Here is a 12,610-nt window from a genome sequence, read left to right on the forward strand (position 1 = left end):
ACCAGGCAGTGCCATCCTGGCAGCTCCACTGGAGGCTGTCCCCAGGGCCCCATGAAGCTCTATGGGAGCTCTGTGCTGCTGGGCTGTGTCCTTGCTGCCAGCAGGAGCCATGACTCAGGGACCTCATCCAGGAAACCGGGGGCTGTGAACGAATCCCCCGCCCATGGGTTTGTTATCCCCAAGGTTGATGGCCGTGGTTCCTCTCCCCACAGGCCACGATGCTGCGCCTGGCTGCCTTCGCAGCGCTGCTGCTGTTCTTCAGGGTCAGCCTGGAGCTGTCCTGGCTCCAGGCCATCCCTGCTCTCTTCATCTTCTACCTGGGATCCGGCGGATGGGACTTCTTCCTCATATTCATCAAGACCATACGAAGGGATGTCCAGTAGGTGTCCTGGCTGGGGTGGCCCCAACCAACCGCCCTGCCCCAGTATATGCGTGAGCACAGCCTCCAGGTCCTTGCAGAGCCCCGGGTTTCAGCTGGCACCTGGAAGGAGATCTGCCCGTGCCAGGCCCAAACTCTGGGGCAAACTTAGCAGGAAGGATCGATTTCAGCTGAGCTCTGAAGCCTGGTGCCTGTCCTTGTACTTCACCCTGTCCCTAAAGCTGCTGGCGTGGCACCAAGTGCCTGGGCAGGGTTGGTTCCGAGTTGGTACCGGGCTGTGCCAGCTCCTGGCAAGGGCGTGTGGGAAGGGAGCGGCAGCACCTCCAGGAGAGCACTTGAGGCTCAAAGATGCCCTTTTGATTGGGGAGGTCCCTGTCTGCAGCCATCCAAAACACATCGCTTCCTGGCTATGAGCATCTACGCACATGAGCTCTGCCTTTGTCCTTGCCGCTCGGGGGAGCACCCTGGCGCAGCTCATGTGCAGGTCCTCACGCTGTGCTGGCTTTGCTGGAGGGGAACGGTTTTGCAGGGCTCACTGAGCAGCTGCCCTCTTGCTCCCTTTGCTTTGGCAGCACGGGGCTGGTGCTGCTGCGCGTGAAGTGCCAGGTATGGAAGCACGTGCGGGAGAAGAACACAATCGCCAAGATCTTCCAGAAGACAGCGAGCAAGTACCCGGAGAAGACGGCTCTGATCTTCCAAGGCACGGGCGAGAGCTGGACCTTCCGGCAGCTCGATGAGTACTCCAACAGAGTGGCCAACTTCTTCTACAGCCAAGGCTTCCGCTCGGGGGATGTGGTGGCTCTCTTCATGGAGTCCCGCAATCAATACGTGGGGCTGTGGCTCGGGCTGGCCAAGATTGGGGTGGAAACGGCCCTTGTGAACTCCCACCTGCGCATGGAGGCCTTGCTGCACTGCGTCACCATCTCCAACTCCAAGGCTGTGGTGTTTGGGGTGGAGATGATGGAAGGTGAGGGGCAAGGGCTTGGGGCTGGAGGGTGGCTGTGTCTGTGGGTTTAGTGTTCCTTTCCTGCCCACCACAGAGCAGGGATTTGGAAGAGGGTGGACAGTTGGATTATCCAGGTCCCCTTGGATATGGAGCTCAGGGCTGTCTGACTCCCAAGCAGCTATCCTGGGCGTGAGGATCCTTCCTTGTGGTCCATTCCCTGCATGGAATCCTGGGCTGGGCTCCCCTTGCTCTCCATAGCTTTCAGCCACATCCCTGCTGCTCGGCTCCAGCTCCTCATGCGTTTCAGCCCACGCCTCTGAGGTTGATAATGTCAACAGACCTCTTGGCACCAAAGAGGTTTTGGCTGGGGAGAGGTGGGGAACAGGATCTTCTGGTCCCTGAAGAGGCCTGGGCTGTGGCCACAGCATCAGTTAATCATGGGAACGACACCCACCTGAGGTGGATGTCAGCCCTTTGGGGACCCCGCTGAGCACAGCGAGGGTGCTGCTGCCTGGGAGGGCAGGGGTCTCTGTGCTGTAACCACCCTGTGGTCCTCCTCCATCTCTCCTCTTTACTTCCTCAGCAATGCAGGAAGTGCAGCCCTCCCTGGAGAAATCCATCCACCTCTACTGGTCCGGGGAAGGGAGCCCCGAGTCTGCGCTTCCTGGTGCGAAACATGTGGACCCCCTCCTACAGATGGCCCAGAAGCACCAGCCCACCCCGCCTGATAAAGGCTTTCTTGGTACGTGGTCAGCTTTTGAGGGCCAAGCTAGTGATGGTGTTCTGTGGATCGGCCAGTTTCAGCACTGACAGCAGTGTCTGCTGGGGATGCCAATGGCAGACGTCTGCAGCAGGGCATGGGGTGTTCAGGATGGGTCTTGCTCTGGTGTCTGTGCCCTCCATGTGTCTGTCAGACCCATCTGCCCAGGGTGACCCCGTATGTTCTTGGTGCTGTCACATAAAGTTCTGGCTCAGGAGCCACAAGCAGAGTGTGGCAATCTGCCTTGTCCCCCCCTCCAAGCCCAGCCAGCTCCTCGATGGTGTCTGTGACCTTGTCTCCTCATTGCTCTCCAGATAAACTCTTCTACATCTACACCTCTGGCACAACGGGGCTGCCCAAGGCTGCCATTGTGGTGAACTGCCGGTAAGACCATGGGCTTGAGGGGCTCCAGGGAGGACGGGGCTGAGCTCTGCCCTGTTGCAGCACAGCACCTCTGGCCCTGCTGCTGATGTGCCTCTCTCTTCACCCTCCTCCCCAGGTACTTCCGCATGTCCAGCCTGGTTTTCTACGGTTTCCGCATGAGGCCCGATGATGTGATGTACGACTGCCTCCCGCTCTACCACGCTGCAGGTACCTGTGCCATGGCTCCATGGCTCCCTGCCTCAGGCTGCAGGCTGCTGTAGCAGCGGTCTCCAGTTGATTGCTGATGGTGGTGTCTGAACAAGGCTTTGTGCTTGTTCCCTGGGAGCCAAGAATCGCTCTGGCTGACCTTTGGAGTGGGGAGTGAAAGCGGTGTGGAGGGGTGTGTGTGTTATCCCAGCTCCTAGGCTGGCTTTCTATCTGCTCCTTATTGCTGCTCCCCATGGGAAGTCAAGGGGAAGGGAAAGCAGAGTCTGCCTCACTGGCTGAGATGTGCTGGGATGTCTGGGTGCAAAGCACTGCCCCATATCCCACTGCCACCCATCTCCTCCCCAGTACCTGTGGTCCGGGGGGCTTTGGCGATGTTGAGCACCCATCAGATGCAAGCCAGAGTGTGGCATCCACCTTGCCCTGCCGGGCCTCTCCCCGAGCAGGCTGGGCTGGATGTGTCTGGGGACTGAGGGCTCCTCTGGCTGCCTCCCTGCAGGGAACATCGTGGGGATCGGGCAGTGCCTGCTGCAGGGCATGACCATTGTCATCCGCAAGAAGTTCTCGGCCTCGCACTTCTGGGAGGACTGTGTCCAATACAACTGCACGGTGAGGCCGTGGGGCGAGGGGCCGGTGGGGAGCGGGGAGTGGAGCATCTGTGCCATGCTGGGGACAGGGGAGGCCTGTCCATCCCAAACCACCTTCCCTGGCTGTTCATCCCACCTGGGGTTGTGTTGAAGCCCTTCGCATGCTCCAGCATTAGCCAGGGGGTCTTGGGTATGTGAGGGCTCCCAGTGAGTGTTTCCCCTCCGTCCACCCCAGATTGTGCAGTACATCGGGGAGATCTGCCGCTACCTGCTCAACCAGCCCTACCAGGAGGCAGAGCGGCAGCACCGGGTGCGCATGGCGCTGGGCAACGGCCTGCGGGCTTCCATCTGGAGGGAGTTCATGGCCCGCTTCGGCATTGCCCAGGTAGCAGAGTTCTACGGGGCCACCGAGTGCAACTGCAGCTTGGGAAACTTCGATAACAACGTAAGGCCCCACCGCCCTCCCCGTGACCCAGAGGGTGCCCGCTGGGCTGGGCAGGGCTGGAAACCCTGCTCCTGGTGTTCTGCTCCAGGAAGCTCAGTGTGGGCTGCTCTCCACCCGCAGGGGTTTGGGTGGTGGTGTGTGATGCCAGCTCGCTGGTATCCTGGATGTGTGTGGGCAGCAGCCTCAGGGCAGTAGAGATGTCCTTGCTACCCACAGCTTTGAGCTCTTCCTGTTGTAGGTTGGGTCATGCGGCTTCAACAGCAGGATCCTGCCAGGTGTGTACCCCATCGGCTTGGTGAGGGTGGATGAAGACACCATGGAGCTGATCCGGGGACCAGACGGTGTCTGTATCCGCTGCAAGCCAGGTGAGGCAACTACAGGGATAAATCATCTCAGCCCTGTTCAAGTCTTCCCTGTTCAAGACAATTTACCTGGCTCTGAGACTCTCGTAGTTAAACCCCACCAGCCCTATTGGACACACTCGTAGCTCATAGGAGCCTTCCAGTATCTGAAGGGGGCCTATAGGGATGCTGGGGAGGGACTCTTCATTAGGGACTGCAGTGACAGGACAAGGGGTAATGGGTTAAAACTTAAACAGGGGAAGTTCAGATTGGATATAAGGAGGAAATTCTTTCCTGTTAGGGTGGTGAGGCACTGGAATGGGTTGCCCAGGGAGGTTGTGAATGCTCCATCCCTGGCAGTGTTCAAGGCCAGGTTGGATGAGGCCTTGGGTGATAGGGTTTAGTGTGAGGTGTCCCTGCCCATGGCAGGGGGTTGGAACTGAATGATCTTAAGGTCCTTTCCAACCCGAACTATTCTATGATTCTATGCTTGGGTGCAGGCGGTTGCGCCTCCCTTCATCCACTCCTTTCCCCCTGCAGGGGAGCCAGGGCAGCTGGTGGGCCGCATTGTCAAGAGCAACCCCTTCCAGCACTTCGATGGCTACCTGAACAAGTCAGCCACCAACAAGAAGATCGCCAGGGACGTGCTTGCAAAAGGGGACACTGCCTATCTCACGGGTGAGGCAAGCAGGCAACCCAGGAGAAGGGTACCTGGATGCATGTGGGGCTGGTCCAGGCTAATGGCACTGCCCTGAGATGCACCAGGGTTGCTTTTAACCCCTTCGACACCCAAGTTCTTGCTTATTCCTCCCTTTCCTATAGGGGATGTCCTGGTGATGGACAAATACGGCTACATGTACTTCCGGGACCGCACCGGGGACACATTCCGCTGGAAGGGGGAGAACGTCTCCACCACAGAGGTGGAGGGGACGCTGAGCCACATCCTCAACCTGACAGACGTGGTGGTTTATGGGGTGGAGATCCCAGGTAGCTGAGAGGGAAGAGCACAACCAGGGGAGGCAGGCGGGCCTCTGGCACTTGGATGTGAGCGTGTCCTGCACCTCCAGCACTGTGGAGGCTGGAACAAGGCTCCTGTGGGCAAGATGGGGAGAGGCCACTGTGGATGTGCCAAAGGGTTCCCTCCCTCTCTTAAGCTTTTAGTTTGGAAGGACTCTGTGGCCTTTGTGGACTGGTTGCAAGTGCTTCCTGTGGGAGGAGGTGACTGTGATGGCGGGGTGTCACTGATAGCCTTAGCCACAGGGTGGTGACGCAGCTGGATGTGCCAGCACTTCAGGACAAAGCGGGGTCTGTGCCAGAGGCCTTGTTGGTGCGGGGCAGATGGAGATGATGCTCTAAGAACAGTGTGTCTGAGTGTTCTCCCTTCTTCTGTGCCGCTCAGGGATTGAAGGGAAGGCAGGAATGGCAGCCATCGCCGACCCGGAGAACTCCTGTGACCTAGAGGGCTTTGCCAGCAAGCTGAAAAAGGCGCTGCCGCTGTACGCACGTCCCGTCTTCCTGCGGTTCCTGGACAAAGTCTCCAAGACAAGTGAGCCAGAGCGTGTGCATCCCCACTGGGCACGGAGCTGGGGGAGCCTGGGAGGGGAAACAGGTTATGGAGACCAGTGTGTGGTGGTGTCAGGATGCTCCTGTGGTGGTTTGGAGGCGCACGGCTGGGTTTGCTGAGGGTGTCCAGCCAGTGATTCCTCATTCCTTCCTCTCTCCAGGCACTTACAAGTTCCAGAAGGTGGAGCTGCGGAAGCAGGGCTTTGACCCCACGGTGGTGAAGGACAGGTTGTACTTCCTGGACTCGAGGCAAGGTCGTTACCTGCCGCTGGACCAGGCAGCGTTCGACAGGATCCAGTCGGGCCAGCAGAAGCTGTAACCGGTGGGGCTCAAGCAAGGCACCTCCCCGAATCCTGCTGGGGAGAGGGGGGCAAGGCAGGCACAGGGGAAGAAAAGGTTCCAGGAGTGATGTAAAGGCATGCTAGAGATTTTATTTGACGCGTTTCACAGATAATGGTTTGGGGGGAACACAGGGGGACCGAGGGGAGGGGGATGGTTTCATACCAAAGCATAGACTCATTATGGCTTTATTTTCTATTTGGTACAGCGGTGGTGGTCCCGTGCCATGGGAGGGGCAGGACCCTGGCCAGTTAAGGAGGAGTGGGGTGTCCCTGCCATTCCACTTTGCTTTTCCTCTCTTTCCCTCCCTTTTCCTGCCTGCAGCCACCCTTCCTTGTGAAGGCCATGAAGGGACCAGTGCTGGGCTCTTTTCCCCACTCCTCCATCAAGCAGCCAGCTCCTCCTTGGCACAGGGCCCCCAATGGCAGAGGGAAGCTGGGTGCCAGGCACAACCCCTGCCCCCTTGTTGTGTTTCTACTGTGAATCAGGGGAGCAGGGTAGTGCTGGGCTCGGGAGAGGGACAGGGATGTGTTTCTGCCATGCCTTGCTCTCTCCTGGGGGTGACATTTCTATATTTCACAATCACACGCACATTCTGTTCTCTTATATATATATATATATATTATACATGCTGACTTATTATGTTTTTTCATTCTTAATTTATTGTCTGTACTTTTGAATGTGTCCTGGGTTTGTGCAGTAGGTGGAGGAATAGCCCAGACCCGGCCTCTCTTGGGGAGCCCTTTTCTCTCCCAGGGAGACGGGCTGCTCATCTGGGACCGCTTCTCCTCTTCCAGCGTGGATGCAGCTGTGTGTGTCCTTGTGGCCTTGCTCCGTAGTGAAGGACATGAGCGAACCCCACTCTCCTGTGGACACTTCTCTGGGTCTTTTACTTCCACTTTTTGTGGATGCAGCTTTGTTTTGTGCACCTTTTTCCTTGCAGAAAGCAGGTGGGAAAGCGGGAATGAAGGGTCTGGTTTTGCCTTTGCTTAGATGCACTCAGCACCATGGAGCAGCTCTTGGGGCTTTTTCTGCTGGTTGATGTCTGTGCCCTGAACGTGGGAAGCAACTTGCCATGGGGAGAGAGCATCCTCCAGAGGAGGGTGGTCTCTGCGAGAGCCTGACTCCACTTGCTCTGCATCCCTTCCCGCGAGAGCCCTCCCTGTGTGCACTGCAGGAGGTGGTCCCCAAAGTGAAATGTCCGTGTTAAACACCTGACTTTGCGCTACGTGAACTCCCCGCGTTGTGTCTGATGTGAAACGGCCTCAGCAGCGATGGTTCCAGGCCTCGAGGACCATGCAGAAACGTCTGTTCCAGAGAAAACTCTTGGGTTGGGGTTTATTATTCTCCTCCCCCTCCTTTCCCCCCCCCCCCCCCCTTAACGATTTGGTTTTATGCTTTTATCAGGGTTACTCCTTAAAATGATGTCTGTATTTGTGAGGGCAGGGTGTGCCTGCTCTTCCAGCTGTGTTTCCACACCAACGTACCTGCCTGCCCCAGTCTGTCCTGTCCTCACAATTAAATGCGAGTATGGGCTCTGCTGGAGTTTCCTACCTCGTCCTTGCGCAGTCCTGCTCTGTGTGGGGAGCCGAGGGACTGTGCTCCTTTGGGAACTGGGAACTGCTGTTCCACAGCACAACCTCCCTGTGGGGATGTTCACCCATCTCGGAGCAGGGGGAAGCAAGCCCCTTGCTGCTGCATTTGATGACTGTGTGATAACCAGCTCTTCATGAGGCTCTTCCCCACATCCTTCCACTGACTTCCCCTTTATCCTGGCCTGGTTGTCCTGGCCCACTCCCCCCTGTTTACCATGGCCTCACTGGCTCCTTCATACCTCTCCTCTTCTCTTTTCCTGCTGCTTCTCTCTGTGTTTTGGCCATGCTTAACCTCCCAGCTCATTTCTGCCCTCACTGACAAGATTTCTGCTACCCATTCCCCTTCCCTTACTACCAGAACCATCTTTTAGACCCTCTGCATTCAACCTTGGGATGCGAGAAACCGGCTCCTTTGTGGCATGTGTGTACCAGGCATGAGGCTGGGTGAAGCGTGGTGCCTGGTGAGAGATGCTATGGGAAAAGCACTGGAAATCTGCATCCATTTTATACCAGATGCACTTCCAGGCATGTTCGAATTGATGGCTTCTCCAGCATCTCTATGCTAAAAGCTTCAATTTAGCCACTGGATGCAGTGACTGCGGGCAAGACCCATCTCAGAGCTGCATCTGGCCTCTTCTGCAGCCAACTCCAGCTCAGGCTAGGTGAGGGCAAGGAGCATGGAGTGGTGGAGCAGTGTGGTCCAGTACTGCTCCTGGAATGATGCAGCTCTTGGGACAGCCTCTGTGCCAAAGCCTCACCCCGGCTCGGTGGAAAACAGCCTTGTCCCCGTGGCCCTGCAGTGTCCGAGGGCTCAGCCTTCAAACAAGGTGGCTTTGCCACTGGGGGTTATACAGGAGGGCTCCCTCAGAGTATGCAGCAGTGGCTGTGACCTCTGCGGATGCTCCAGTCCCACCTTTCGATGCTGTTCCTCCCGCAGCCACCAGTGGAGGGCAGGCTGGGCTTAGCAAACGTCTCCCCTCAGGGGAGACCTCTTTAGGAGCTCCCTGAGGGGGGTCAGAGCCCTGGGAAGGGGAGGGATTCCCACCATGGGACAGGTCAGGGCCTGTTTTGGGTGCAGGTGTGAGGCCAGCAGCAATCCCGTGCACTGGTGGTCCCCTGGTGAAGAGCTCAGCAGCACCGGGGTCACCTCTGTGCTGGGCATCTGGTGGGCACCAACCCGAGCTGTCCAGCATCACCCAGCCCTCTGCTAAAGGGAAGGGGTGAGAGCTTGGCCTCCCCAAAATCAGCCTTAGGGTTGTTGTCTGGATGTGGATGAAGCGGAGGCTATGGGAGCGCTGTGCTCCCTTCCTGGAAGAGGTGCTGGTGCTGTCCTGCACACAAAGCTGCTCTGAAGGATGAGGGGCACAGGGCAGGGCTCAGTGATGTGCTTTATCTGCCTGAGAGCTGGTTAGGGTGAAAAAGCCAAGCAGATCCTGCATTCAGGGTTTGCAATGGCTTTGGAAGTTTACGGAAGTATGGTTGTTATTTGCATGTATGTAAGCCCATCCAAGTGGAGACCAGCTTGTAATGCTGGGTTTTGGAGATGGGTGGAGATTATAAGCACACCTGAGGCCTGTGAAAGGAGCAGGATTTAGCCCTTGCTGGTACTGACACAACCAAGGGGCTGGGACCTGGCTGGAGCACAGCGGGGAGCTCAGCCCAGGCCCCATGTTACCAGTTGTAGTTAGAGGGTGCAGGCAAGAGGAGCAGGATGTGGCCCCCTCAAGGTGAGAGCTCCTGTTCTGGGGAGATGGGAGGTGCTGAACTGGCTGGGAAAGAGCTCAGCAAACCACATGGGGGGCTGCGATACACGGGCTTTGACAGAGGAGACCTGCAGAGCTCAGGGGTACCCATGCAGCACGGTGCTGTGCTGGAGGAATGGGGTGTGTGTGTAGGCACATCTCTGCCTTGATTGCCCAAGGAGAGGAGAGCCCCATGAAGGTGTGCTGGTAGCTGTGAGGTGATGCTGACAGCCCTGGGGCATCGGGGGGGGGTTAAAAGCAGCATCTCTGGTCCCTGCTGGAGATGTGCTGGGGACAATTCCCTGTTTTCCCTGTGTTTGTCCATGCTGAGGAGGGTTGAGTCGCGCTTGGCAGCGCTTGAGCCTCCCTGCAGAACCCAGCTGCAGCAATTAGAGTTTTCCTGCTGTCAGCTTTGGGTTGAAATCCCGGTGCCTTTTTAATGTCCCAGCTCCTCCGGATAAACGAAGCCTAGGTGCAAGCATCCCTGCAGCTCTCGGGCCAGCAAAGCAAGTGCAGGACTGAGCCTGGGATCAATGCTGGGACAAACCCCTTCCAGCAGAGAAGCCTTTGGACAGAAGCAGCCAGTGCTTGACTGTGCTCTGCTCCTTTCTCATGTCTTTGTGAGATGTTTAAGGAAGGAGCTGCTTCAATCTTTTCCCTATGATTAGAGACACCTTGAGAGACTTTTGTCTCTCCTTTGATCAGCGTGCTCGTCTGGCTCAACAGCTGCGTGCAGATAAAAGCACTATGTATAAAGTACGAGGTATTGTTCTTTTTTAATTAAACTACTTTCAAAGCTGTTTGCATGAGGTTAAGGAAACATCAGGATCCTTTCCTGGGTTGTTATTATTAGCCTATTAATTTACGCAAAGCCTAAGAGCTTTACAAACCAAACGTACTTTTCACCATGGAGATGGCTGCTTCTCCCAGGCTCCGCATCCTGGACAATGACAGGAATACCAAGAAAAACAAGGCTGAAACTTCCTTTCTGCTCAGCAGGCCCAGGTCCAGCTCAGCCAGGCCCTGTTTGCTGTGAAGAAGTGGGGTTTGTTGTAGTTTAAGGTAGGCAGAGGGGTTGCAAACGGCTCAGGACCTTTGTGGGGGAAATCTATGCTGAGAAAGTCCATGAGAGTCTTTAACAGCACTGCCTCCTCCTTGGTGTGCTGGAGGCTTCCCAGACAATGACAGCCACTCCTGCACCCCGAGCTAGCTTTGCCTTTCAGCAGCAACAGGGAAATACTCTGCACTAAAGAAGGGCCTGTCCTTTAGAAATGGAGATACGTGATTCCCATCAGTGGTGCCAGTGGAACCAGGAGTAGGGCCAGGGAGAGCTTTTCCCCCTTCAGTTTGAAGGGGCAGGGGATTCAACCAAAATGATGGTGTGCAGGGAGTGCCTGCACCTCGTCATCCTGGGGAGGGATGGGATCTCCCCTCTGTAAAGCAGGAAGGCTTCACTAGGGAAGCAAGTGTCTTTAGGGCTGTTCATGGCCCAGCTCCTGGTCAGCACAGGATGGTTGGGCCATGCAGCAGTGTGAGGCCTGGGGAGCAGGGGGTGGGACCTGCTCTGCTGTTTTCAAGCCTTGCACGTCTTGTGGCAAGCCCACCTCCCAAAATAATCCAGGCTTTGGCCCTCTTTTCTCCTGCTACCCATAGGCACAAATGATGCCAGGCGAGGCTCTGGGAGAGAGCATGCAATACAGACTGGCAAGCCCAGGAATCACAAGAGAAGGCAATTCTGTTGAGGCTGGGACATCCCCCTACTCAGGAAGGGGATCTGGCCTGGATATCCCCAGATCCCTTCAATAGACAATCCCAGGCTTGTGAAGTGGGATGTGACCCCTATTATACCGCATCCTCCTCCTCCTTATGGCACTGCCATCCCATAGCCCCAACATCAAAGGTGCAGAGCAGCCCTTCCTAGGGATGCCAGCATCTTCCCAGCCAGAGCAGGAGTCAGGGCTCGGTCCTGGGCACTTCCAACCCCCTGCACACCCCAGCCCTGTGCCAGCAGGGCCAAGGGGAGTGACAAGAGGCGAGAACCTTCCTCCTGGCCCCCGGCCATCCAAGTGGCCTCCAGCCTGTCCGCAGGAAGAGGCTAACAGCGGTCGGGTGAGCCACCTCCTCAGCTTTGAGTATCACTTTCAGCTATTCTGAAGGTTAAACGCCTGTTTAGAGCTCCCTATTGACGGTAGGGCCGGGGGTGCAGCATTGTGCAGGCGCCCTCCCGCTTTGTCTGCCCGCTTTCAGGGATGCCCTGAATGGGAAGCGGCCCCCCCGGCCCAGCACCCCGGCAGAAGGGCCGGCTCCTGGGGGAGAGCCGTTTCCTCCCGCCCTTAATGACATTCAGGCCTCCATCGGTTCAGCTCCCGCTTTCTTTCTGCTGCAGTTTAACCCGGGCACAGAGGCCGGGCTCCATCTTACTGATCTCTGCTTGACACCCAATTACCACATGAATGGGAGAGAAAGGCTGCAAAAGGCTTTAACTCCCACTGACCCTCCTTCCCCTCTGCCTGCTTCCCCCCCCTTTTCCTTCTCCCCATCCTACCCCCTCGGTGGAGGGAGTTCAAAACTGAGACGGGGGAAATCAAACAAAGCCCCGAGCGAGGAAACCCATTGTCACCGCCTCCGCCATGGCTCCCCTTTCGCCAGCCATTGTTCGCCGGGCAGTTTGCCTTGCTGTGTGGAAGGATGCGAGCAGCTGTTGGGTGCGTTCCCCTGATGTTTTATGGAGAAATAATGGGATCGTCAGTGTGGTGCTCTGGGATAAAGCGTTTCCTCGTAGCGCTGGGCCTTGTTGTGTTCATAAACCGCGTTATCCTCTAAAACACGATGGAGACCCCAAGAGTCTCCTCCAGAACAAACCCTCAGAGGGGAGATGGAGGCAGGGCCTTCTGCACTCAAAGGGAGAGGAAAAGTGTGCAAACAGCAGGGTTAAAACCAAAGCCAGGGCTGAGACAAAAGGAATTAACCCCCTTTATTGCCAGGCTCAGTTTCCAACCTGTTCCTTTGTTTGAGCACAGTTGGCTTTGCCGGAGCATCCTGCTCGGTTGCTCTATAACCAGGGTGAACACCACAGTGCGCTGGGGATGGCCGGTCCTGCCCAGTGCCATTCCATGCTTGGGACTGAGCGAGGGATCCTCCATGGATAATTGGGTATAAAAAGAGGAGTTTAGCTTAAGTAAAGCACAGTGGCACATCCTTGGGTTTGAATGAGAAGATGGCACATCACAGCAAACGGTACCCGGAGCACGCATGCACAGCAGGATCTTCATCTTCACCTCCATTTGCTTTAGGTACCTGCTTATCAAACACCATCGATGTTGAC

At 56.7% G+C, this 12,610-nt stretch overlaps 1 protein-coding gene across 1 annotated transcript; it reads left to right on the forward strand.

Moving 5' to 3' along the window:
• Positions 1 to 212: 212 nt before the first annotated feature.
• SLC27A4 (solute carrier family 27 member 4) lies at positions 213 to 7,488 on the forward strand. Its single transcript, XM_061352892.1, has 12 exons — positions 213 to 379; positions 952 to 1,346; positions 1,909 to 2,067; positions 2,400 to 2,469; positions 2,585 to 2,676; positions 3,173 to 3,282; positions 3,496 to 3,705; positions 3,944 to 4,070; positions 4,587 to 4,724; positions 4,869 to 5,033; positions 5,446 to 5,592; positions 5,771 to 7,488. Exons 1-12 carry the CDS (start codon positions 219 to 221, stop codon positions 5,926 to 5,928), a joined length of 1,932 nt encoding a protein of 643 aa, XP_061208876.1. The 5' UTR covers positions 213 to 218; the 3' UTR covers positions 5,929 to 7,488.
• The last annotated feature ends 5,122 nt before the right edge of the window (positions 7,489 to 12,610 follow it).

This window comes from Neopsephotus bourkii, unplaced genomic scaffold (genome assembly GCF_033783945.1).
Source record: "Neopsephotus bourkii isolate Nb327-2 ecotype Australia unplaced genomic scaffold, CSIRO-AGI_Nbou_v1 NB_659, whole genome shotgun sequence".
In the NCBI taxonomy this organism is placed as follows: domain Eukaryota; kingdom Metazoa; phylum Chordata; class Aves; order Psittaciformes; family Psittacidae; genus Neopsephotus; species Neopsephotus bourkii.